At 44.6% G+C, this 27,706-nt stretch overlaps 1 protein-coding gene across 4 annotated transcripts in view; it reads right to left on the minus strand.

The window, feature by feature from the left end:
- ADGRD1 (adhesion G protein-coupled receptor D1) overlaps positions 1–27,706 on the minus strand; it is a 332,179-nt gene that overhangs the window by 254,681 nt on the left and 49,792 nt on the right. For all 4 annotated transcript variants that reach the window (XM_006120531.5, XM_075898421.2, XM_075898422.2 and 1 more), the window contains 5 exons: positions 24,580–24,642; positions 21,933–22,050; positions 18,711–18,821; positions 17,449–17,524; positions 717–858 (listed from right to left, as the gene is read on the minus strand). In XM_006120531.5, coding sequence (XP_006120593.3) covers positions 717–858; positions 17,449–17,524; positions 18,711–18,821; positions 21,933–22,050; positions 24,580–24,642 — 510 coding nt within the window. The remainder of the gene's footprint in view (positions 1–716; positions 859–17,448; positions 17,525–18,710; positions 18,822–21,932; positions 22,051–24,579; positions 24,643–27,706) is intronic.

Consider the following 27,706-nt stretch of genomic DNA (forward strand, 5'->3'; position numbering starts at 1 on the left):
AGAGGTACGGGCAATTGCAGCTCCCATTGGCCACAGATTGCCATTTCCAGCCAATGGGAACTTCAGGAAGCAGTGTCTCAGTCTGCACCACTTCCCACAGCTCCTGTTCTTTGGGAACGGCAATCCATGGCCAACTGGCACTGCAAGTACATGTATCTATGGAGGCGCAGATAAATACAGTGGCAGCAGCCTGCCAAGGGCTAACCCTGGCAAACAGACACCGTCTTATTGCCTACCACTGATTTAAAGGAAGCCTCAGTGTAAAATGGAAATTTTCACATTTTTCTATTTCCCACCTATCTCTAATAATGATATTATTATACAATAGTTTCTTGAGTAAGTCGGTGCTCACTGCATTTTAGGAAGGAAGGAAGGAAGGACACCCCCCCCCCCCCACCTCCACCCTGGGTGATTAACAAAGATACTCGTTTCTCAGTGAGTATGCAGTGATCGTAAGACAATTGTTTTAATTGTACCCACATACATAAATAGAATCTATCCTAAAGGACCAAAATCAATACTTGCTACATAACCTTCTTATCAATGAACTCACTAGTCAGTCTTTTGTGGTTCTATACAGCAACATATTTTGTATTCATAGATGCTTAGTCATCACTAACACAACCATAACATCATCAATGCAGAGAAATCTGTAGAGATGCAAAAAGATTGGAACCGTCATCATGATAACAGTGTATACTGGAAGTTTCACTTACCAATGTATGAGTGAGGCGAATGGTAATAAGGGGGGATACTGAGAGATTTTGAGATAAAGTTGGTGGTGGCTCCACTTTCAGTGAGATAACATAGCTTATTGCTGCAATCATCTTGTCATTATAAACAGCAGCCTCAGGGATCCTTGGACAGGAAAAAGAAAAAAAAATCAGGAAGTGGATAAAACAGCATTTGCAGTTTATAGTAATATTAGCTGATTTCAGTTTGATCAGAAGAAATCTACTCCTTCAGTATGTGACAGCTGCTCTGTATTGTCTGAGCTAGGCCTGAGTTAGGCCTCTATAATAAAGATCAAAGCACATTAAGTAAAGTTGATTTCTTTCTGAATTATAAAGCTCAGTTTTTAACTTGCATAACTTCTTCACAAGTGTCTCTCTCTGGTCTGTCTATATATGTTTATCAGCTCAAATTAAACTACACATGTCCAGCAGAATTACCCTTAAATTAATGCACTGTAGCTATTGATTTTCCCCACTACATAGCCCTAGTATGAATGACACAGAGTCAAAATTGTGAACACACACCTATCTTCATGAAGCCATTTAAAACATGGCTACTCAACAAGCGGCCCGCAGGCTGCATGCAACCTGTGGCCTGTTTGTTTGTGGCCATGGGGTGGTTTGGGTTAATGCGGGGCTCAACACACAGCCTGCAGGTGGGAACTTTTGAACAAGGCCTCCACTGGGAACATGCTCCACAATGGCGAGGCATCTCCCAAGTGGGGTGAACACTGAAAGTCGCAAGTGGATGGGCTGGCTGGAACAGACGGGTACAGGGTATCGGCATTTCTAATCCCCAGGGAGGAGGTGCCGGGCGTGCCAGGGCATTGTGTGAAGTGCTGGCTGCTTAGTCTTGTGGGCAAAGCCTAAGAGGTGCTGACTGGCTCACACTAGCCACATTTGGGTTCGGTGCTAAAGCCAGGCAGTCCTGCCTCCATCCCGCACGGAGTGACGGACTCCCACGTAGGGATGTCAGTCCTACCGGGAATCTAGGACGGGTCTCCTTAGCAACTGTCCTTTTTTGCCGCTCGTATCCAGCCTGACTCACCCAGCTCCCTGCCCACCACATGTTGGAGCACTCTGGCTTGAAAACTTTTTATGATAAAATCACTCCAAGAAACACACAACCTGAAGCTTCAAGCTAAACACCCAAAACACTGGTATACGATTTTCTTTTTAAGAAGAAGCATTAAAAATGGCAACAAAGAAGAGATGCTTGTTGGATGAACACAGGGTTTTTCAACCCTGTTTGTGAGACGGAATTCACTTTTGCAGAGATACATGGAAAACCAATGTGTCTTCTTTGTCAAAAGACTATCACTGCGTTAAAGAAAACAAACCTGGAATGGCACCATGAATCTTGTCACCCTGAGTTCAAAGAGTTGTATCCACCTGATAGCAATTTAAGAAAAACTAAGATATGTTCCTTTCTTGAAAATTTCCATACTCAACATGATATGTTCTGTTCTCAAGTTAAAGACAAAGATGCCATTACAGAAGCCTCCTTCAAAATGGCTTGGCACATAGCTAAATCAAAAGCACCTTTTATCAAAGGTGAATTGATAAAGCAGTGCTTCTTAGACAGCAGTGAATCACTTTTTGCAGAATTTAAAAACAAAGAGAATATAATTAAACAAATATTAAAATGGAATGTCTGATTCAACTGTAGTAAGATGAATTTAAAGCATTTCAGGAGGTCTGTTTTCTAAATTGCTAAAAGACATTCAAAGCACTGAGTATTTCAGTCTGTCAATGGACGAATCTACTGATCGTTCATATCTCAGCTCATAATTTAGGTGCATTTTTTCAATGGCAAAAAAAGTATATCGAAGAAATGCTTACACTGTTACCTTTGACAGGTCAAACTAGGGGAGAGGATGTTTGTTCTGTGTGGATGGCCTTGTTTTTGAAGGACCGGGAAAAGGCATTTGAAGAAGCTTATTTCAGTAAGAACTGATGGCATGCCATCCATGGTTGGAAAAGAGAAGGAGCTAACTTCATTACTGAAGAAAGACAGTTTCCAGATCTCTTTTCATACCATTGCATTCTGCACCAAGAACAGATATGCAGCAAACTGTCAAGAGCACAATGGATAGCGTCACAAAAATCATCAGCTTCATTGTTGTAAAGGCCTTGAAACAGACAATTTTGAGCTTCAGTTTAGCTTTTTTTGCCTCTGTCTTCACGGACAAGGTCAGCTCCCAGACAAATGCACTAGACAACGCAGTATGGGAAGGAAGTGGACAGCCCTTGGTGGGGAAAGAACAAGTTAGGAACTATTTAGAAAAGCTAAACATACACAAATCCATGGGCTCAGATTTAATGCATCCAAGGGTACTGAGGGAGTTGGCAAATGTCATTGCAGAGCCTTTGGCCTTTATCTTTGAAAACTCATGGACATCAGGAGAGCTCCCGGATTATTGGAAAAAGGCAAATGTAGTGCTATCTTTTAAAAAGGGAAGAAGGACAATCCAGGGAACTACAGACCAGTCAGCCTTACTTCAGTTCCTGGAAAAATCATGGAGGGGATCCTCCAGGAATCCATTTTGAAGCACTTGGAAGAGGGATAAGTGATCAGGAATACTCAACATGGATTCACTAAGGGCAAGTTGTGCCTGACCAATCTGATTAGCTTCTATGATGAGGTAACTAGCTCTGTGGATATGGGAAAGTTGGTGGACGTGATATACCTTAACTTTAGCAAAGCTTTTGATACAGTCTCCCACGATATTCTTGTCAGCAAGTTAAGGGAATATGGATTGGATAAATTGACTGTAAGATGGATAGAAAGATGGATAGACTGTCAGGCCCAACAGATAGTGATCAATGGATCGATGTCAGATTGGCAGTTGGTTTCTAGCTGAGTGCCCCAAGGATCTGTTCCTGGACTGGTTTTGTTAAACATCTTTATTAATGGCCTGGATGAGGGGATAGAGTGTACCCTCAGCAAGTTTGCAGATGACATTAAGGTAGGGGGAGAGGTAAATGGGGGACATTAAGCTGGAGGAGAGGGACAAGGTCCAGAGTGACCTGGACAGATTAGAGGACTGGGCCAAAAGAAATCTGATGAGGTTCAACAAGGACAAGTGTGCACTTGGTACGGAAGAATCCCAAGCATTGTTACAGGTTGGGGACTGAATGGCTAAGTAGCAGTTCTGCAGACAAGGACCTGGGGATTACAGTGGATTCTCATCCACTGTATATGAGTTGAATATTAATCAACAGTGTGCCTTTGTAGCCAATAAGGCTAATGGCATAGTAGAGTGCATTAGGAGGAGCATTGCCAGCAGATCCAGAGAAGTGATTATTCCCCTTTATTCAGCTCTGATGAGGCCACTTCTGGGCGCCCCCCCCCCCCCACTATAGAAAGGATGTGGACACATTGGAGACGGTCCAGCGGAGGGCAAACAAAATTATTAGGGGGCTGGAGCGCATGACCTATGAGAAGAGACTGAGGGATTTGGGTTTGTTTAGTCTGCAGAAGAGAAAAGTGAGGGGGGATTTGATAGCAGCCTTCAACTTCCTGAAGGGAGGTTCCAAAGAGGACACAGTAGTGACGGATGGCAGAACAAGGAGCAATGGTCTCAAGTTACAGTGGGCCAGATCTAGGTTGGATATTAGGAAAAACTATTTCACTAGGAGGATGGTGAAGCACTGGAATGGGTTAATTAGGGAGGTGGTGGAATCTCCATCTCTAGAAGTTTTTAAGTCTCGGCTTGACAAAGCCCTGGCTGGGTTGATTTAGTTGGGTTGGTCCTGCCTTGGGCAGGGGACTGGACTCAATGACCTCCTGAGGTCTCTTCTAGCTCCATGATTCTAGAAGTACAGAACACAATCTGGTGACTTGACAAAGGTTGCAGGAATTAGAAGGCTAAGGCATGGCAAAGTGTTAGATCGGTTTATGGATCTACTGCATGCTGTACGAGTGTTTTTGGAGGCAAAGGATCGCCAAGATTTACTGTTGTGTTCAAACGAAGTCATTCCTGCTAAATGTGGCTTCTCTCACTGATATGAAACACCATTTTGAATGTACTCTATCTTCAACTTCAAGGCAAAGAAAAAAAACTTTCTTCTCTGATGTTGGAAAAACCTCCTCTTTTGGAAGATTCCTTTTTCCTCATAAAATGAGGAATACAGGGATGCCGAAAGAATGAGCCCACTTTTTTGGAACAGTTTCCGAAAAAGCAGATGGTTCCCTGGACATGGCAGAGTTTTTCCGGGATACCTCTGGTATCCCGGAAAAACTCTGCAGTGTAGACGTAGCCTCACTGACAGACATCTGACCGACTGTCTCCGTGCTGCTACAACAGAATACAAGCCTGATGTGAAAGAGCCAGTGAAAAGTTTGCAGACACAATCTTCACATTGGTTGTATTGATACTCCAGTAAATTCCACTACTATATTGGCAGTTTTTGTTTGATTTTTTAAAATTGTGAAGCCAAAACAAAAAAGTAGTCAGTATAATTGTCTTTTGTTGATATTTGTTTTAGTAGTTAAATTCCAGGACCGTCATTGCTCATTAGCAATAGAAATGTAGCCGTGTTAGTCTAGATCTGCAAAAGCAACAAGGAGTTCAGTGGCACCTTTTAAACTAACAGATGTATTGGAACATAAGCTGATGAAGTGGGTCTTTGCCCACAAAAGCTCATGCTCCAATACATCTGTTAGTTTATAAGGTGCCACAGGACTCCTTGTCGCTATTGCTCATTAAAAGTGCTGGCATATGGGCAGAAATCGGGTAAATATTGCATTTTATTAATATCAGCAGAATTGACTTAAATGGGGCCTGAATGTAGTGTAGTCTTGCCTTAATCTTTGTATTCATGCCCATCAGTGTGAAAGAAACAATTTGCATATACAGGCAGTCCCCGAGTTACGCGGATCCGACTTATGTCGGATCCGCAGTTACGAACGGGGCACTTCCTCTCCCTGGTCTCGAGCAGACCAGGGAGAGGAAGCAAAGCTGCGGCGGAACGCGCGGCCAGCTGACAGCCCAGAAGCGTCTGGGCTGTCAGCTGGCCGCGCGCTCCGCTCTGCTCCCCCCCACCCCCCCTGCAGACCAGGGGGAGGGGGAGCAGAGCGGAGCAGAGCAGAGCGGCGGAACGCGCAGCCAGCTGTCAGCTGGCCGCGCGTTCTGCCGCTCTGCTCTGCTCTGCTCTGCTCCGCTCCCCCTCCCCCTGGTCTGCAGACCAGGGGGAGGGGGAGCAGAGCGGAGCACGCGCCCAGCTGACAGCCCAGATGCTTCTGGGCTGTCAGCTGGCCACGCGTTCTGCCGCTCTGCTCTGCTCCGCTCTGCTCCCCCTCCCCCTGGTCTGCAAACCATGGGGGGGGAGAAGCAGAGCGGAGCACGCGGCCAGCTGACAGCCCAGACGCGTCTGGGCTGTCAGCTGGCCGCGCGTTCCGCCGCTCTGCTGTGCTCCGCTCTGCTCCCCCTCCCCCTGATCTGCGGGGGAGGGGGGAGCAGAGCGGAGCACGCGGCCAGCTGACAGCCCAGATGCTTCTGGGCTGTCAGCTGGCCGCACGTTCTGCCGCTCTGCTCTGCTCCGCTCTGCTCCCCCTCCCCCTGGTCTGCAAACCATGGGGGGGGGGGGAAGCAGAGCGGAGCACGCGGCCAGCTGACAGCCCAGACGCGTCTGGGCTGTCAGCTGGCCGCGCGTTCCGCCGCTCTGCTGTGCTCCGCTCTGCTCCCCCTCCCCCTGATCTGCGGGGGAGGGGGGAGCAGAGCGGAGCACGCGGCCAGCTGACAGCCCAGATGCTTCTGGGCTGTCAGCTGGCCGCACGTTCTGCCGCTCTGCTCTGCTCCGCTCTGCTCCCCCTCCCCCTGGTCTGCAAACCATGGGGGGGGGGGGGAAGCAGAGCGGAGCACGCGGCCAGCTGACAGCCCAGACGCGTCTGGGCTGTCAGCTGGCCCCGCGTTCCGCCGCTCTGCTCTACTCTGCTCCCCCTCCCCCTGGCCTGCAGACCTGGGGGACCGGGAGCAGAGCAGAGCAAAGCCGCGGAGCCCGGGGGCAGCAGGATAGCCACGGCGCGTCTGGGCTGTCCCGCTGCCCCCGTGCTCCGCGGCTTTGCTCCGGACGCCTGTGGTACAGCAGCTGGGGCGCTGCCGGTTGGTCCCGTAGCGCCGCTCTGGGTGCCACTGGACCAACCCAGCAGCACCCCAGCTGCTCTGCCCCAGGTGTCCCCTAGTCAGCAGCTGCTGAAAATGACCAGTGGCTGACTACAGGAAGCCCCTGCCCCGGGCTTCCTGGAATCAGCCGCTGATCAGTTTCAGCAGCAGCTGACTTGGGGATGCCTGGGGTTCTTAAGTTGAATCTGTATGTAAGTCAGAACTGGCGTCCAGATTCAGCCACTGTTGAAACTGATCAGTTTCAGCAGCGGCTGAATCTGGACGCCAGTTCCGACTTACATACAGATTCAACTTAAGAACAAACCTACAGTCCCTATCTTGTACGTAACCCGGGGACTGCCTGTATATGCAACCAGACATAAATTACAGCTCTCGGCACACACTGTGAGTATCCTTGTAGCCTCTGGGCTTCCAAAGTTAAGTACCCCGGGTTTAAATGATTAAATTGTACTATTAATAATTTGCTGGGTTATAAATATATATTTTTGGTATATCTCAAGCAAATATTTACATGAGACTCCACACTTACAATATTTTTTACAACCTTTCATCAAAACAAAGACCACAATCCTGAAATTGGGTCCATGGCACCTCATGCCCCATTTAAGTTCTGAATAAATACTGGGATCAACCCATAGGGATCCTCTCTCAGACTGAGAACAGTTCTAGTAGCTAGAGATTACCATTGGTATTCCTTTGTCATGTTTCAAGTTAGCTTAGCTTAACTCCTTAACTGCTCTGAATGAGCCTTTTAAAAAGTGTTTTAGATTAGTAGAGACTATTATACTAAGAGATGGACACACAAAAATGCATGATGATGAATCTGATTAACTGAAGGACACCTTTCTGTTGCAGAAAAAACATGACACACAAGCAGATGCTCTAGCCATATGTATGTGTGTATATATTTATAGATATATATAAATATATAATACATTGAGTCAGCAGTGTGATGCTGTTGCAAAAAAAGCAACCATGATTCTGGGATGCATTTACAGGAGTGTTGTGAGCAAGACACGAGAAGTCATTCTTCCACTCTACTCTGCAATGATTAGGCCTCAGTTGGAATATTTGGTTCATTGCTGGGCATCACGTGTCAAGAAAGATGTGGAGAAATTGGAGAAGGTCCAAGGAAGAGCAGTAAGAATGATTAAAGGTCTAGAGAACATGACCTATGAGGGCAGACTGAAAGAATTGGGCTTGTTTACTTTGGAAAGGAGAAGACTGAGAGGGGATATGATACCAGTTTTCAAGTAGCTAAAAGGGTGTAACAAGGAGGAGGGAGACAAATTGTTCTCCTTGGCCTCTGAGGATAGGACAAGAAGCAAAGGGCTTAAATTGCAGCAATGGAGGTTTAGGTTGGACATTAGGAAGAAATTCCTAACTGTCAGGGTGATTAAACACTGGAATAAATTGCCTATGGGAAGTTGAGGTCCCATCCAGTTTTAGTGTTCTATGACTCTATGATTCTATGATAATTTTGCAGGGTTTCATTTTTAAATGATTTTGCTAAGACAAGATCCTTATCTAGAAAATGTTTTGCTTCTTGAGGCCTTGACTTTGGCACAGTGTGGACAATCTTGGGATGAATGGTGCTCCCTTAAATATCTGACGCATTGCGAATGTCCAAAGATGGGGATTGCCTGTCTGCAGGAGGCTCAACGTCTGAAGCCCAGAGAACACGGCATGATGAAAAAGGGTGGTTTTCCCCCCAACAAGCTACAAGTTACTAAATACAAGCTAACTAAGATATAATTATAGATAACTAAGAAAACAATACTAAGTGACTAATAACTGACTAATGACTAAGAACTACTTCAAAAGTGTTGATTAAGTCAAAGAATTGCAGAGTTGTATCACAGGCCGAGAGCAGTTGAGAAGAAACTGGAGGGCTTGGACTGTGCATGCGCAGTGCCTGCTGTCACAGCATGTGCTAGGTCAAGCCGCAGATGCACAGTCCCCGCAGGGACTGCTTCAAAATCTCTGATCAAGGTGCAGGTATAGCACCAAGTCCAAGCATGGAGCATCCTTGGGGCTGTCTCAAAGAAGAACCAAAGTGACTCTTTCAGAGAGGTCTGGTTAGGGAGTCTGAAAATAGAACAGTCATTTGGCAACAAAACAGAAAAATAATCTGATATGTGACACACGGATAATGAAATTCTGTCATGAAGAAAGCAGACAGATTGTAAATTATAGGTGCTCAAGTAGCCTGAGGCTAAAGAATCCTTAAAGAGTGTCTTTTTAAACTTCATAAGAAAAGATTATTTTGGCAAAACGTAAGCCAGAGAGATATGTAATAGCAAAGTGCACCAAAGCAAACCAAGGAAAAATAATAAGTGTGCAAATCTTATTTTCCAAGCATTCCTCAGATGTCTGATGGTTGGTTCCACAAAGAAAAGCTGCCAAGCCAGCATTCCCTTAGATTATTCAGTTTCAAAACAGGCCTCTGGACAGGCAAACCATCTAAAGTTCCAGAGACATGATTCTATAATACTAGATACACTGCAAAAAATTCAAATAGCCCGGGTTAATATCAGAAACTTATATGCCACTTTTAAATCAAGTGTTCCTGAAAAATTATGTGTTTTGGGCTAATCCTTCCCCAAACTGAAATCAGTGGCAAATCTTTATACTTCAGTGGGAATAAGAATGCAACCATGAATGTCAAGTTCCCTCTTTGTAGAAGCTGAGAGAATACAGAACTACTCAATCTTCATAAAGATGGAAGAATTAGGCCTATTATGTGGACAGATTCTTGTGCAGGATCAGAGTCCAAGACTGTAGAGACAGTCATGAAAATGCCTCAGAACACAACATACTGTCTATATCATTGCTAATCTTTGACCTGGGAGTCAAGACCACATTAATTCTCTCTCTCTGTGGGAGGCTAAAATTATGGTCTATTTATTACCCTTAATAAATTATAGTGAATGTACGTCTTGAAAAGCTAAACCCTCATAAATAAATTGCTTCTATTTCTTCATATGAAGAAATATTGCATGCCACTGATATAATTCTTTTGCACGCTCTAGATAACTATCCTTTTTGACCAGGGAGAAGGGTACATGGTATTTTTTATAAATATATATATATATATATAAATTTGAACTGAGTACATACAATTCTTCTGTGATCATTTTAACATTGCTTCAGCATAATCATAAATGGTCCTAATTTAGGGATGCTCCCCTCCCTTGAACATACCCAGATAGGAGGATGTCCCTGAAATATATTTGGGTCCTGTAGCTTTCATCTGCTATAGTAGAGGGTCCTGGTATGGGAAAGACTGAGAACCAGTATGCTAATTATCAGAGATTGAATAAATGACCAGTCCAAAAGGCAAATATAATGATTAACATGCACAGCCTTGTGAAATTCCCTGGGAAACTGGCTTGCTGAGAGATATATTGTGCCTAGTTTATTTTAACTTACATGCTAATGATTTCATTGACTCAGGGTATATAACAAACGATCTTTGATGTGTTGTTTGATTTATTATTGCAAAATTATTTAACAGGTTTATGGAATGAAAATTCATAGCACTTTTGGGAGGGAGAGAGAAGTTATATATTGCTGCATTATTTAAATGTAAGCAAAACATCTTTTTAGCAAAAGCAAAAATAGCAAAAAACAGCAAAAATAGCAAAAAAACATAATTCAAGTTTTATATAAGGCATTTATTCAAGGATTAAATATATGAATCCACAATATATATTTCTGATGGATCATCCAAGTAAGAATATAACAGAATAGGTTGAGAAGACAAGCAGACAAGAGCACATTTTTCCCCCAGCAGGAAACACACATCTAACAAAGGGCTTCATTCTACTGCCATTAAAGTCAATGGCTAAATTCCCATGCGGGCAGCATCCAGGCCAGTAAAGTCTGATATACCAGTTGTAAAAAAAAGGCAGTTACTCACCCTGTGCAGTAATGATGGTTCTTCGGCATGTGTATCCCACTGTTGGTGTTGGGCTCATCCCAGCACTGCAGATCAGAGACTTTTTTAGCAGTGCCCAGTCAGGCCATGCATGTGTGAAAGCAGTGGATGCTGATCATGCCTTTGGAGTTTGCATGCGCAGCCCCACTCCCCCCAGTTTCTTTATGAATGTTCTGTTGCCTGAGTTAAGTTAAATTAGAGGGGAGGAGGGTGGGTAGTGAAGCACCCATAGGGGACACATCATACGGGATGTCCCCATGAGTGCTCCAGTGTTGGTGATTACCTAGCAATATCCCACAGATGGTAAGTGGGCTTTGGCTCGGTTCCATCTGCTGATAATAAAACTACATTGGCTACTGCAGAGTTCATGTCTGCTTGAGCTGAAATTGCATAATGTTTTATGAAAGTGTGATTGGAGGACCACGTAGTGGCTCAACATATGTCTGTGAGCGGAACGCCTTTTGAGAAGACTGTTAATGCTGCCATGGCACATGTGCGCTATGTCTAGAGCCTCTTTCGAAAGATCGCGTCTAGACTGGAGGCGGATTTTTTGAAAGAGCAATCCGCTTTTTCGAAAGAGAGCACCCAGCGAGTCTGGATGCTCTCTTTCGAGGAAGCCCTATTTACATTGAAGAACGCCTTCTTTCGAAAGAGGAACTTTCGAAAGAAGGCGTTCTTCCTCGTGAAACGAGGTTTACCGCCATCGAAAGAAAAGCCGCGTTCTTTCGAAATAATTTCGAAAGAACGCGGCTTGAGTCTGGACGCAGGGGAAGTTTTTTCGGGAAAAGGCTACTTTTGTTCTGCCTCCAAGAACCAGTGAAGAGCCATGTTGTCATACGCAATGACTAAGAGTGCAGGTAGCAGAGGTTTCCACTTTTCTGTGAGAGGAGATCTGGGTGGTTCAGAAGTGGGTAGGGAGGTTGAAGAGACATCTGATAGAGATAGGGAAATCAAATCTTCCTGGGCCAGGTGGGGGCTATGAGAATGACCAAGTCATTGTCCGATTCCATCTTGCAGAATACTCTGGAGATGAGTGGGATGGGTGGAAATGCATGAAGGAGGTGAGTATCCCATGGAATGAGGAGAGCATCCCCCAAAGATCTGAACCCCATGCCCACCCTGGAACAGTAGCAAGGGAGTTTGGTATTATGCTTTATGGCAAAGAGATCTATGAGCAGCCAGCCCCATCTATGGAAAATGTCATAGAGAACCATGATACGTATTTCCCACCTGCGCTCTGTTGTAAAGTTGCGGTTGAGCAAATCTGCGAGGACATGCTTGATGCCAGGTAGATATGTTGCAGAGATGGTAATATTGTGCTAGGTGCATAAATTCCATAGGCATACAACTTTTGCAAAAGGGAGCAGGAATGTGCACTCCCTTGACAGTTGATATAATACATTGTTGTGACATTGTCTGTAAGTATGTGGACTGTGGAATCGAGGATGTATTGCCGGAATTGTTTGCAAGCTTTATGTACTACTTGAAGCTCCAAAAGGTTGACATGGAGCTTGGATTTATTGGCCGACCATCTTCCTTGTATGACATGATGTTGAAAATGGGCTCCCCAGTGTAGCAGGGAGTGTCTATGGTGATAAGGGGTGGCTGCTCCTGATTAAATGGTATGCCTGCAAGGAGGTTTCCTGGGTTGGTCCACCATCATAATGATGAGATGACAGTAGGGGGAACCAACACACACTCACTCTGTGCACTCAGTGTTTGGATGGAAAGTAAATTGAGGCAAGTTAATGCTGGAGGCATCTGAAATGTAGGCATGCATGTCTGATGACATACGTTGTGGCTGCTATGTGCCCCAGGAGCTGTAGGTGAGCATAGGGATCATGGGGCTCAGTTGCATGATTTGAATCAAGCTCTTTGTTGATTTGGTAAGTATGTGTGGGTTGTAGTGGAGTCAAGACATGCTTCTATGAACTCTAGGGATTGGGTCGGAAGAAGGGTAGATTTTTGCACATTGATAATGAAACCTAGGGATTCTAAGAAATTCTTTGTGAAGAGAATCACGTCTGTTGCAGACTTCTGAGATGGTCCACGAATGAGGCAATCATCGAGATATGGGAATATCGTGATCCTTCGCAATGAAGATATGCTGCTGCAACTGCCAGGGTCTTGGAAAAAACTCTGGGGGCTTGTAGCCAGACAGGAACCCCCTTTGTAACATCCATTTTTGCTTGCCTGGAGCATACAGGGCACACAGAGCAGTAAAAACCTTAGAGCAGGTGGCTCAGGATATGCAGGCTGCTGTGACCGTGAATGGCTGTAAACAGAGGTATGCCAATTGCTGACCAAGAGGCTGCCGAGGAGTGCCCTTGACTAAATCCCATATTGATACGAACACACAGCCGTCCGCGGGGGGAGGAATCTCTCACCCAGTAAAAAAAAATGTCTAGTGCTCACAATTTAGTTATCTCTCTTGCAAGTGTAAATTAACTTAAAACTTGCTTGTAAGAACTGGTGCCACAAAATGGACCAACACAATTTAGCATCTTAGACAAGAAAGAGGATACGGGCCTCTATGGGTATAAAGATGGGTCCAGAAGCACATTTACTCTGAGCGTCAATCTACCATCTATCTGCTGGTCGGGTTTGGTATTTGACCTCCCGAGGTTCCATGGGGACGCCCACCTCGTATTCGTGTTTCCTAGGAATTGAGGGACTGGCCCTGGCCTGACACGCTGGATTCGAGAGGCACAGAAAGGGGTAAAATTTGTACCTGGATGTGGTCCTTTGTCTTAAGTGTACACATAAACTTAGAGCTCTTTAAAGATTAAGCTGTCACTTGGTACCATTATTTCTATTTTCTATCTTTATTTTCTTTGTAACCATTTTTTTAAGATCTATATTTGCTAGCAGTTAAGAAATAGAGCAATAGCCATTGTAGCCATATGATTTATAAGCTTCTTTAATAAACATGTGACTGTTTAAGCTTTAACCTGACTCATTCAGTTGCTGTAACAGAACCAAGCACAATTTAAAAGAATTTCAGCCGGTCATAAGGGACAGGTATAGGAAGAGTTTGGGCGTTTTGGATCGTGTCACTCCCAGGTGACAGATCCGTTGGGGCATCTCTCAGTCTTCCCTAGACTGCCTGCTACGAAGGGATCCTGTATCCTAGCAGCTAAAATCTGAGATGTAATAAGCTCTTCCTATAAACTCTGGGGCATCTGTCAGCCTGTTGGCTGCCCTCTGCGATGGGACCCCTGTCCTAGCAGTAAAGTCACGGATGTTAAACCCTTTTCTCGGTAACATACACACACACACTGCCCTGACCGTCGGCTGACAGGGCTGATGAAAGACTGAATGGCAGAACCCTGTATTGAGAGTGTCCTTGAGCAAGTGCCTGTGTGCAGAGTGAATCGTTATATGAAAGTACTCATCTTGAAGATCAAAGGCTGCAAACCAGTCTCCCTTGTCCAGTGCCAGGATTATTGTCACCAGTGTGACCATCTTGAACTGTTGTTTTCAGTCTCCTTCCTCTTGTTCTTTTTTCTGTGAGGAAGTCATTTGAGTAAAAGCTTCTCCCCTGATATTGTTCAGGTACCCTCTCTCTGGCTCCTATACGTAGGAGGTGCTCCACCTTTTTGCGTAGCAATGTCTTGTGAGAAGGATGCCTGAAGAGGGATGGGAAGGATTTGGAAGTTGGTGGAATAGGATGGAGGATCTGCACTTGATGATTTTCAAACCCCAAAGGTCCATGGTTATTGCTGCCCACTGGCTGTAGAAGGGTCATAGACAGTGACTGAATATGGCACACTGATGAGGCACTCGTGAGTTGGAGAAGTCTTTCAAGCCCTCGACCAAGACCTCAAAGCTGCTGCTTAGAGGGATGGTGATTGAATAGGTAAGTATTGTTAGGTCGCCAGTGGTGGTTTCGCATTTTGGCTCAAATGTTCTCATAGGGACTTTACTGTTGCTGTCTATTAAAAATGAAGTCCCTGTATGTTTGATAGGGAGTATATCATCTCCTGCAGTATGAGGGCATGTACATGCCCAATGTACAGAAGGTGGTCCTCGAGTCCTTACTCGAGTGGAGGACTTCATCGGTCTTAGCTGCAAATAATTTGCCCTATTTGAATGGTAAGTCCTCAGATTTGGCTTGGAGTTCTTTGGGGTCTCCAGCCACATGTAACCATAACATACATCCGATAACGACAGATGTTGCGATTGCTCTTGCAACTGTGTCCGCAGTGTAGAGTGCTATTTGTAATGCTGTTCTGGCTATGGCATGGCCTTTCTGGGTTATAGATCTTAAAATTGGTCCTTTATCATCAGGAAGATGCTGCATCAATTCTGCCAGTTTAGCATAACTGTCAAAATTGTAGTTTGCTAAAACCACTGCATAGTTAGCTATTTGCAGCTGCAAGTTGAAGAGGAGTACATTTTTCTGCCAAATAGATCTAAGCACTTTTGATCTTTGTCTTGTTCAACAGATCTGTATTGTGGCATTTTGGCTCTCTGGGTTACAGCATCAACCACTAAGGAATTTGGTTGTGGCTGGATAAATAAAAAGTCCATACCCTTAGATGGGACAAAATATTTCTTGTCTGGTCTCTTGTTAGTTGGCAGTGCTGAGGCTGGCATTTGCTACACCTCGTTTATTGTTTCTTGATTGCCTCATTTAGGTAGAGCTATTCTCAACTTCGAGGAGGGGTGAAGGTTCTTGAACAATTTGTCTTGTTTTTCCAGTATCTCTGACAGTAGCCACCCTTTTAAACAGGTGTTGGAATTGCCTGAGGTCATAAGTTAATGACTGGTCCTCTGGAATGACAGCCTTATTGGAAACTGATAAAAATTTGTCAGTTGGAGATGCATCTGGCTGTTCAGTATCTGTATCATCTATAATCTGTCCCTCCCCAGTGTCTATTTCTGTGATATGGGAGATGTGAGGGAGGTAGTGATCTGTGAGCCAGAGTTTAGTATATGGTATGTTGGTGCTATGAGGGTGCCCAGTATCGATAAGGAAACCAACAGTATGGATGATAGGGATGGTAAAACCAGTCCGGATACCACATTGGGTGACCTGCCTACTGCGGGTGTTGCCTGCCCTAAGGTGAATGAGGGATGAATATTGTCAGGAGAATACACTCTTACGGTCCCCTGTGTGGTAGCTGTAGTGTGAAAGTACTGGCGAGTATGGTGAAATCAGAGAACCATGCATAGAAAATGAGGATTGGGAATGATGGCAGAGGGGAGGAGTGTATGGAGGCCCCAATCCTAGTTCTGTGTACAGTACTGGTGCTTGATTATGTAGTGGTTCTTGAGGTGCCAGAGAATAGGAACACGAGGAGGTATCAGTGCCGCTGATGATGGTGCCGAGTGAGGGCTATGCATACATGGCACTGATCTTGCTGATTTTGGCCTGGGTTTGGTAGGTGTCAAGACACCAATGGTGCAGGCGGTGCCACCGTGTTGCTTAGATGCTCAGTGCCGGAATGCCTTTGGTGCCAGGGCGGTCAGTACCACAATTTGCTTAGAACGGGATTGCAATTCTATCCCCATTGCTGTGCGTGGGTGTGCCAAGCCAGAGGTGTACGGTTTGTCTGTCTTAGTGACCCTTGATGGGAGGGAGTGGAGGGCTTATGTAGTGTAAGTTTTGCTTATGTTTCTGTTTGGCAGCAAAGTCAGTTTTGCTGCTTGCCTGCGGCTCAAATGCCTTGTTGAACAGCAGCATATGCAGCCTGAGCTCTCTTTCTTTATGGGCTCTGGCTGTAAGGCTGTGGCAGTGAGCACACTACTGAGGCACATGAGTTTCCCCCAGGCATTGAATATATGACCCTGATATAGACATAGGATCCTGGCATGTTATACATTTTTTAAAAACCATTGGGTGCTGTCATTTCGTTAGTCTCATACCATTGTTAACTGTGCCACATGCTTTTCTTTTCTCTGTCTCCCTTTTACTTTTTGTGGCAATATGCTGAGGCTTTCCAGTTGTAAGTGTGTCACCCTTCATGGGCTATAGGTTAACTATTTAAAATCACTCTGGGGGGGGGATTGTTTTTACTAAGTACTACTGACTATAAATATGAGAAGGGAATGATTTCTAACTAATTGCTTGAATTCCTGTATACAGAAGAAAAAAAAAGCTGCTGAGGAGGAGAGTGGTAGAGTTCCATCTGTGACTGAGGGTAGTCAAGAAGGAACTGAGGAGAGTTGGGCTGGTTGCGCAAACTCCAAGACCATGATCAGTGTGCACAGTTTTTGCACATACGAGGCCAAACTGGACACTGCTGAAAAAGTCTCCAATCTGTGATGCCAGGACGAGTCTGACACCAACAGTGGAGCACCCACAATGACATCACTTGAAGAAGAATTGTGCCCATTTGTGCTTAGTACTCCAGTAGGCCAACATAACACGGTCAGTTCTTAGATGAGGCATATCTACTATTGGAAAGGGGGAGATTTTCCACCCTTTCTTTTCCACTATCTGGATAGGAAGCAGCACCAGTAATCTGGACCAAAGCTGAGTAGAGAGCAAATGGGGTCCCAGTCCTTGTCCCAGGTCAGGATAGTACCAGCTGACTAAACCCCCTACAAATAGCCAAAACCTCACCCTGAAAATAGAAAAGGCAACCTGGCACATCTCTGCCCTCCCTACTCCCAGTGTTTTTCTGTCTAGGATACTTACTTGGTATCCATAGGGTTGATTTTACGGAATAAATGGTGCATGTTATGGTAAATAAGGCCCACAATGGTCACCCAAGCTGTGAATAAAGTCAACAAGAGAAATTATACTTCAGTGTGACAAACCTGAGCAAGATGCTTTCCTCACCTAGGTATAAAACTCCATGTTAATTTAGAATCCTGACTTCTGCAACCCTCACACCTTTGCTTTAATGGGAATTCCAAAGGCTCCCATAAAGAAATGAAAGAAGGCAATCTGCACTCTGCTGTGCAATGTTTAGAGCACATATCAGGAACATAATGACAGGAAGCCTGACATCTACTCACCATGAAAATATAGAGTTAAACTGTTAAATTTAATCATTCATCCATTATAAAGTCACCTCAGAACAAAAGTCAGCTAAGAGTGCCCATGTAACATACCAGAGTCTTAGCATCTAGAGTGCTTATAATAAATCAGAAGGATTATCTGACTACTAACAACATTTACTGGCATCTTAAAAAGCTCAAACACAGATGAGTAGTTTTGTTTCCATTATTTGTTTGCAGTCTGAATATGCTGTATTTACAGATTCCCCAGCCCTTAAATGGACAGAGGCCTGTTTTACAAGTGTCAGCCATGCATCTTTTATTTTTAATCTGTTGGATTCCAAGGATTTAGAATGTCAAGCATTTAAGGTTGAATAATGCATTCTAAAGGCTGGCTCATTTGAACAGCCTATCAATGCAACAAATAACAAAGTGGTTAAAAAGATAAAACATTAGCTCCAGGGATTGAAGTTGCCTTCATGTAAAATAGTGCCAAGATTAAATGGTTGTAATATATATACCTAGCTGTATTCAAGGCCGGCTCGAGCCATTCTTGCGCCCCAGACAGTGGGCGCATGACGCATGCACGGCCCCAGCCCCTGGCATGCTGATTGCAGCTCTAAGGGGCGCTGCGCAGCCCTCGGTCCTGGGCACGCGGCACCTGATGGCAGATCTAAGGGACGCCGTGCAGCTGGGCACACGGCACCCCTTAAAGCTGCCGTCAGGTGCCCTCCATAGGTTGGCACCCCGGGCAGCTGCCCGGCTAGCCCTCCCCCCCTTAATCCAGCCCTGGCTGTATTACTCAACATTTAGAAACAAGAGGAAGCAGCATTAAAAGAGTGCTGAAAATGCAGCACTAACCAAAATCCCTGCCCCCATGCAAGAGCATTTCCAGAATGAGTAAATGTCAAGATTGGTGGACAATATTCTATTCCTCCCAGCAAATCTTGCCCTTACCTTTCTTATGAAAAGCTTCACTGGGGATAGAAATATAACTCTGTCCTTGTGATGGGAAGCGGTAGTGAGACAAATTCAGACAGAGAGGAGGTATTTTGACTAAAGAATAATCTGTAAAATAATCCAAAACAAAAAGTATGATAACAATCAATAACTTTTATAACCTTGTTGACCATAGAATTACAGTTTGTACTTTTAATAGCTACTATAAATCTTGACTGTAAAACCCCATCTGTTTGGGAAAAAAAGAGTAATTCCTCCCTCCCATCAAAGAATAAAACTGTTTTCAAAAGGTTCTGACAATTTATGAGTAGAAATATTAGTATATGAGATGTTAGTGTACTATGGATCATTTGGCAATGTGCACAAACAGAGTTAACGAGGCACTGAGGTAAGCAAAAGTAATGGATACCATTCTCTTTTTTTACTCCTGACATTTCAAAGACATTATTTTAGAACCTTACTGCTCAGTTTTAGAATGTTATTGACCAGGACAATGTGATGGAAGGGACAATTTGCTTGTGATTCATGACTCCTTTTTTCTTGTTATCTCACAATGGAAAAGGAAAGAATACCCGAACTAGTCAATTATTTGTATATAAAGCCGGGCAAATATGTTGGACAAACCATTGATGCAATGAAAAAAAATGCTGCTTTCGTCAGCCCCAGACTATGAATTTGACATTAATAGCGTTCACAAAACAGGCAGGAAGTAAGGATCTGATGGTGGTGGTGGTGGCGAAGCTCCTGTCACCTCAACAACTATCTTCACTTGCTTATAACTTATCACCTGGTAGCTAGAGCACTCACTAGGATGGGGAAACCAGACTCAGAATCCTTGTTCTGAAAACAGACTTGAAGTAGACTTTGCTGATTCACTGAAAACTCTGTAAAAATTCAAATTCAATTCAAAATAAATCGAATATTTTCCTGATTTTTCAGATTTAACACCAACTAGAAAAATTAATTATTCATTCAGCAATCTTTGTAGCACCAAAAGAGTGAGATTAGGGCCCACAGTGCTAAATCCTGTACCTATACATATTACAAGACAGCTGTAGTCCCATGAAAGATTTGCAGTCGGTATAAAGCAGATGAAAATGCTCAACTCTTCCATTCTCTTGTCCCCAATTTAAAATTCTGTAGCTTTCAAACACTTACAGTTTCGAAGGCTTGTGTAAAAAGCTAACTATTCATGCATGATTAAACTAAATCTAAAATACCATATGAGAGCATTCATATTCTTCCCTCAGCCTTGTGCCCCACATAAGGACTCTTCCCCACAAAAAAAAAAAAAACAATAAAAGATCAGATTGCTCAGAAATATGGATTGACTTTCTCTAAACTAACTATAACATCATATTTCTGCAATGTATGCAATTTGTTGGAGTAAAAGAGAAGAAAATCTATTTCTACTTCCTTCCCCACTCTGACAAATTATCAGTGATGGGTACTCCCTCTCCCCCTTTCTTTTTCTGTTATAAACTGTGAGAGTCCCCCTTTTCTCTAAACTCTGCTCATGTGAGAAAGTGGGTTTTGACTTCATTCTTTTTGTGTGTGTGTGTTAATCTCTAGGGTGCTATAGGACTACTCATTGTTTTAGGCAATGAACTATTTATTAAAATCAGACATACTCCAATTTAGAAGGTGACTGAAGATAAATCTATACTACAATCAAAAGCTGGCAACATGGCTATGGCTGGAGAAAGCAGGGGAGCTGATAAGACCGCCAGTCCCCTAAGCAATGTGGAGGGGAGGGGCTGGTTCTGCACTCCCAGAAAGGGTGGCCAGATGGAGCATGGCTAGGGCGGACAGCACCCAGCACTGCCCAGATTTTGGAGTTGAAAGTTTTATTCTTTTATATTTGTATTTTAGGTTTAATAATGTAGCAATGTAAGGTAACACATTACCACATTTAATATTGTATTAAACTAAACCCTTTAGTTAAGTATATATATTTTCTTGTTTTAAAGTTTAATGAGTTTAGTAAGTAAAGAAATGGAGTTTTGGTATTGTGTCTATAATGAGACTAGAAGAACATTGAAGTCTGAAGTCTTAATTGTTTGATTTACAATGTCTTTTGCTTTGCCCAATATGAGATACTGCTGTATTATGCTTTTCTTTGAAAGTCCTTGTAAAGATTGTTTGTGTGGTGTGTATGTGTTAAGATAAAGGTGCAAAGGTTATCTTCAGAGCCAGATGGCCAAGAAAGGAGAGGCAAGGCGTGGGTGAAGAAGAAGTCAGACCGATCGGCATCGGAGGAACCATCAGTGCGTGCCCATGGTCAAGGATTGACAGATTAGCAGATCGGCGGCCCTAATGTGGAGCTGGCACACCTCAGAAACGATTGATTACAGGATAAGCCTTTCAGAGTTGTTTTGGGAATGATTGACATAAAAAAGGTAACACACCGGACACAGACTGATAAAGCGAAATCCATAGACATCAACAGAGAAAAGGATTATAAAAACAGGGTGCTTTGCCATGGAACTTTGGGTTCGTCTTGCCACCAACTCTAGGAGAGCATTGGATTGTGACCAACAAAAAGCCCTGCTCCTTTTCTGTGGGGGATCTAGCTGGCCACTAGATTAATCCAGACTCCTGACTGGTAACTATAAGATCGTCTGGCGGGACTGTGTGTGTATGGTGTCTGTGTGTGTGAGTGACTGAAAAGCATATGCTACTGTTGTATTCTTAATAAATGTGGCATACTGCCTTTTCCCCTATAAAAGATCTCGTATGCTTCATTTAAGCATAACATGGATGGCATACCCTGCCTCCCCCCTCAATACCTGGCCCTTAGAACCAGCAGAAGCATGCAGTGCTATGCTCCAGCAGTGATTCTAAAGGGCCCAGGACACCAGCCACCACCGGTGTCACACTAACAGCAGCAGTGTCCAGGAGCCCTGGGCCCTGTCCTGAGGCAACTGACCCATTCACCCCTCTACCCCTTCCCCTCACCCCCATCTGTGGGCCTGGTTGAGAGGCTACAAAACTGCAGTGTAGTCATTCAGTCTCGAGGAGGAGCCCAGGAGCTGAGACCCTGCAGGAGAGGTGGGACTCAAAGTCTAAGTTCCAGCCTGAACTCCTACACTACTGGTTTTTAAGCCTCGCAATCCAAGTCCCACAAGCTTGAGTCAGATGACCCAAGCTCTGAGATTCACTGCTATGGAGTTTTCTTTGTAGTGTAGATATATTGTGAATGTTGCTGTTGCCTCTTGCCTGCTACAGTTGATGTACCCTCAATGGTTACAACGGCTGGCTTTCCTTCCAGATTGCTGGCCACATGCACCATCACACTGTCAATTGTTTCGATTAAACCTCCAATCACAGGAACAGTCTAAAAAAAATAAGGCATCTCAATAATAAAAATAAACCATTGCTCAAAGCAAAGCGCTGGCATAAAATCCAGTTTTTATTGATCATGTAACTGCCTAACTGTCAGAATGGTTAAACACTGGAATAAATTGCAGGGAGGTTGTGGGATCTCCATCACTGGAGATATTTAAGAACAGGTTAGACAGACACCAGTCAGGGATGATCTAGATCATGCTCGGTCCTGCCATGAGGGTAGGGGATAGGACTTGAGGATCTCTCAAGGTCCCTTCCAGTTCTAGTGTTCTATGATTCTATGAGTTTATGTAAGAATGTCCAGCCTGTGTTAAGGACACATCTCATTTCTCCTTCCCAGGCCCATACAAAGTAAAAACACTGCACAATTCAGAGCCTGCAAAGTACCAATTGGGAATTTATATGGCTCCACAGTCCAAGCCAGCCTAAGTCAGCTGACCCATGATTCAGATTCACTGGTGTTGGGTTTTTATTGTAGAGAAGATATATGTGAACATTGCTGTTGCATCCTACCTGATATAGTTGAAATTTGCTGGACCAGGGGAGGTCTCCTGCTACCAGCCCACCTCCCCTTCCTGCTGCTAGGCCCAGCTGCCCCTCCACCCCCTCATGCAGAGCTGCCTCAACAGTTACAACAGCTGGCCACAAACTCTGGGCTAAAATATACTTAAACTCCCAATCTGATAATGGTGGTATCCACTTGTTGACTTGGCCACCAGTTTCTGTCAGTCTTGCAGTATGGAAACAAACATAAATTATTCCCAAAATAACTTCTTTAATGCAAGGCCTAATGGCTGGTGAACATCATCCATTCAACTGATGTCATTGGGAGTCAAAGTTCAGGAAACTGTCAGTACTTTGCAGGCTCTAAATAATGAATCATACAGTGTTTACATTTTTCATCAAAGCTATTTACGATTCAACTTCAGCTTGATTTGTCACAGCCCATGTCTACTCCCTTTTTAAGGACCAGTCCCTCATTCCTTGATCTCTTACAGCTTAATGCTGACAAATACTGTGAAATTCCTAAGTTCTTCCCATTAGCACCCTTCTGCAGTGTAAAGAACAAGATCCAAAGGTCAGATCCTACACACTCTTGATCAGTTGAGTAGTCTTTACTTATGTGAGGACACACATGAATAAGGGCTGAAGAAGTGGACCCATAACATATCAGTAAAGTCATATGGCTTGTATCTAGTTGATATCAATGGAGCTATGCTGATTTATATTAGCTGATGCTCTGTACATATTACTAAACTTTTACATACTACAGGTTGGATCTCTCTGGTCCAGCACCCTTGGAACCTGACCAGTCTCAAATAAGGAAATTTGTTGGACCAGGGGAGGTCTCCTGCTACCAGCCCACCTCCCCTTCCTGCTGCTAGGCCCAGCTGCCCCTCCACCCCCTCATGCAGAGCTGCCATGCCATTGTGGCTCTGGAAACCCAGACTGATGCATCCCCAACCTCACTATCAGGGCTGCTGTGTCCCTGGCTCAGGCTCTGCACTGAGGCTGCCGAATCTGCTACATCTCTGATCTGCTACATCTCCGTCCATGGCCCCAGCTGCATTACCAGGGTTCTGGCCCCAGTCCCAGCCATACCAGGCTCCGACCCACCAGCCCTCTTGCCACTGGGGCTCCTAGCCAGGACTCCCTGGTTCAGGAATATCCACAGTCTTACTAAAACCACAGATGTTGCTGGACCAGAAAGTCTTGGTTTTGGGAGGTCCAACCTGTCCAAGAATGTCCATTTCAATGTACAGTGATGTCATAGTACTGATTTATGATATCATTGCAACAAGATACACAGAAGGAGACACTAAGCTAACAAAATGAGGGAAAACATATGAGTCACATTTTATTCTCCCTATTATTGGTGTAAATCCAGAGTAACACCACTGAATTGATTTACTCCAGTGTAACAAAAAGGCAAATTGAGAGCAAACATCGTGTGGGAATGAAGATGGAATAACTTTCACCTCCTACATTAGATATAATCTTACCCAGGGTATTGGTCAAAAAGATTTATTGCCTACTCTGTATCCATTCTGTAAATATGGAGATGGTTTCATGGACACAAGAAATATTTTAAATCTAATAAAAAAGCAAATGCTTTACAAAAATATCCTATAAATATCCAGATGCATGGGATAAGTTAATTCTTTTACATAACTGCTTTGAAGAAGAAACTACTAAGCAGGCTAAATCCCATGCAGAAATTCTCTTTGTTAAATACTGTTTTGCTGACATTGCCCATTCCTTTGCAAAACTCATTTTTTATACTTTTTTACCAATTCTTACGGAATATCTCAGAGCAGTAGCACAGAAGTTAAAATAAGATAATTCTCAACAAACTATTACAAAATGAACATTTACTACCTTTACTTTGGATGTGCAGAGGAGAACACAAATAAGTTATACCGCCAGATATCCAAAGCTGAGGGATAATAGATGCTATCAATGTTATTGCTATCCAGTGTACACCTGAATTAATGTGCAAAGAAGTTATTTGTCTTACCTCTGGGTATTTGTCAGACAAGATGGGCAACAAAACAAAATCTTCAATAGCTTTCAAGAAAGCCTAAGGAGAAACAGAACCACATTATCTAATTACTAAACTATCCCTACATCCCCAGGAAAACATTCAAGGTAGATTCCCATTAAGAGTTCCAAGATTCATTTCTAAATGATCAACACATTTTCATGGAACTCACAAAGTTATCAATGCCTGGATTTTTATCAATATCTTTTGTACAGTAACATTAATAAAGTAATAATGTATATGTTGATAGCATTACCGTGAATCTCCTATATTACATCTATTACACCTCAGCTAAAGCTAGTGAAAACACTGGAATTGAGTGGAGTTTAAAATTATTCTGCCACTGAACCCCACTAAATCCATGTGGAAAAGGGCATGTTTGCCCAATAGTTCAAAGCAGGCTGTTAGGAAACACACATAATAACTCTGGCTCTTACCATTGTTTAACCTGACTATCTGTTACACTAGCAGCTTGAGGTTTCCTATGAGGCCAGTCTCATAGGGTATATCCACACAGCAGCATTATTTTGGAATAAAGCCTATTATTTTGAAATAATTTCAAAATAGTTGGTAGCTTATTCCGGATTCTGAAAACCTCATTCTACGAGGAATAACGCCTATTCTGAAATAACTATTTTGGAATAGTGCATGTGTAGACAGGGTGGCTGGAGTTATTTCAAAATAAGTGGCCTACAAGCTATTCTGTCCACACTCATCACAACTCTATAGCTTCCCTTCCCTTGCAGCCCTTAAAGGTGCAGGCACAAGGTAAAGGGCTTTTGGCAGGAAGCAGACCCTGCTACTTCTCTGCCAAGCTGCAGCAGCCTGCATGGCTGTCACTGCTTCCATGAGCCACCCTCATGCTCCATCTGAGCCCTCCACAGAGCCAGTCAAGCAGGCAGTAGGCTCCCAGGACCCTGCCAAGGCATGGAAGAGGTGTGTGCCTTCCTGGTTTGGTGCGGAGATGCTGGTCCTCATTGAGGTCTGGGAAGAGGAGGCAAACATCCAGGATCTCCATACCAAATGCAGGAATGTGGACATCTATGACCACATGGCCAAGAGCCTTAGGCTCCAGAGTGAGCACTGTGATGGTGCTGACCTCATCTGGCTACATCCACACTCAGAAGCAGGTGCAGATGAAGGTTAAAGAGCTGAGGCAGGCCTACACCATGGCCAGGGAGCACAAGTCCCACTCCAGGTATTTCCAGCTCCTAGAGCAGCCCGGCATCAAGAGGCCCACTTCCCCTGGGGCTGTAAGATCACTTTTCCAAGCCACAGGATGCAGCTGAGCTGCTCCACCATGGCTCTGCTAGGCCACTGAAAGGAGGGAAGAAATGAGAGGATTTCTAGAACATCAGGTTCTTGGCCCAGCCATAATGGGCCTTCTCCTGCACTCCGGACTTACACTGTGCAGTTCTAAAATATATTAGAACTGCTTATGGACAGAGGCAGGTCAAAACTAATGCATTACAAGTGTGGTTGTAATCGGAAAGTTTATTGCAGAGCACTTAACTCACAAAATTTTATGCTGCAAGTTACTGTACAGGCAGTCCCCGACTTACGCGGATCCGACTTACGTCGGATCCGCACTTACGAACGGAGCTTTCAGCAGCGGCTGAATCAGGACGTCTGGGGCAGAGCAGATGGGGTGCTGCTGGGTTGGTCCAGTAGCACCCCAGCTGCTCTGGCAAAGCCTCAGAGGCGCGGGACCCCCCCGCGGCTGCGGCTTCAGTCCGGGTGCCTGTTGTCTGCTGGGGACCATCCCCAGCAGACCACAGGCACCCAGACTGGAGCGGCAGCAGCGGCGGTTCCCCGCGCCTCTGAGGCTTTGCCAGAGCAAAGCCTCAGAGGCGCGGGACCCCCCGCGGCTGCGGCTTCAGTCCGGGTGCCTGTGGTCTGCTGGGGACCGTCCCCAGCAGACCACAGGCACCCAGACTGAAGCCGCAGCCGTGGCGGGATCCCTCGCCTCTGAGGCTTTGCCAGAGCAAAGCCTCAGAGGCGCGGCACCCCGCTGCCGCTGCGGCTCTGCTCCCCGTGTCCCTGGTCTGCTGGGGGGGGCGCAGCTAGTGTGCTCCCCCCCCCAGCAGACCAGGCTTTTGTTTTGGACTCTGGGGCAGAGCAGCTGGGGCGCTGCCGATTGGTCCTGCAGCGCCCGTGGGCACTACTGGACCAACCCGGCAGCACCCCAGCTGCTCTGCCCCAGGTCCTGATTCAGCCGCTGCTGGTCAGTTTCAGCAGCGGCTGAATCAGGACGTCTGGGGCAGAGCAGATGGGGTGCTGCTGGGTTGGTCCAGTAGCACCCCAGCTGCTCTGCCCCAGGCGTCCCCAAGTCAGCTTCTGCTGAAACTGACCAGCGCTGACTACAGGAAGCCCCAGGCAGAGTTGCTCTGCCCCGGGCTTCCTGGAATCAGCTGCTGATCAGTTTCAGCAGCATCTGACTTGGGGATGCCTGGGGTTCTTAAGTTGATTCTGTATGTAAGTCAGAACTGGCGGTCAGTTTCAGCAGTGTCTGAATCTGGACGCCAGTTCCGACTTACATACAGATTCAACTTAAGAACAAACCTACAGTCCCTATCTTGTACGTAACCCGGGGACTGCCTGTATATGACAACTCGCAGTGAGACAACTGGTCCCCCAATTATATCCTTGACAGGAAATGACATGCATGCTCAATGGGTCTCTATGTGGGAATTAGCTACAGACAATACAAAAAACCTCACCAAATGAATCAGGTGAATGGCTAAGTCCATAGATATGGTTAGGACTCTACTGTATAATTCCCAGAGCATCTTTATTAAAATGTATCACATTCCTTGTTTCTGTCTGCACATCACTTGCATACCATGTGAAATAGCACAGGATAGCACTATTGGACAGTAACATGGCAACTGAAACTATATGAGGAACTCATATGATGTCTCAGAAGATAAATGGCCATTTTCCAATTAGCTCCGTACTCAAGTTTTAATTAAAACAAAACACAGCAAATAATGAGGCCTTTCAGAATGACTTTTACTCAGTATTCATTGGTGAGACCACATACCAAGTTTTAATACTTTTCCTAATCCATAACATAATGCTATTAGTCTCTACCCAGTTTTTT

The sequence above is a fragment of the Pelodiscus sinensis genome, chromosome Z, assembly GCF_052426305.1.
Source record: "Pelodiscus sinensis isolate ZL-2025 chromosome Z, ASM5242630v1, whole genome shotgun sequence".
Lineage (NCBI taxonomy): Eukaryota > Metazoa > Chordata > Testudines > Trionychidae > Pelodiscus > Pelodiscus sinensis.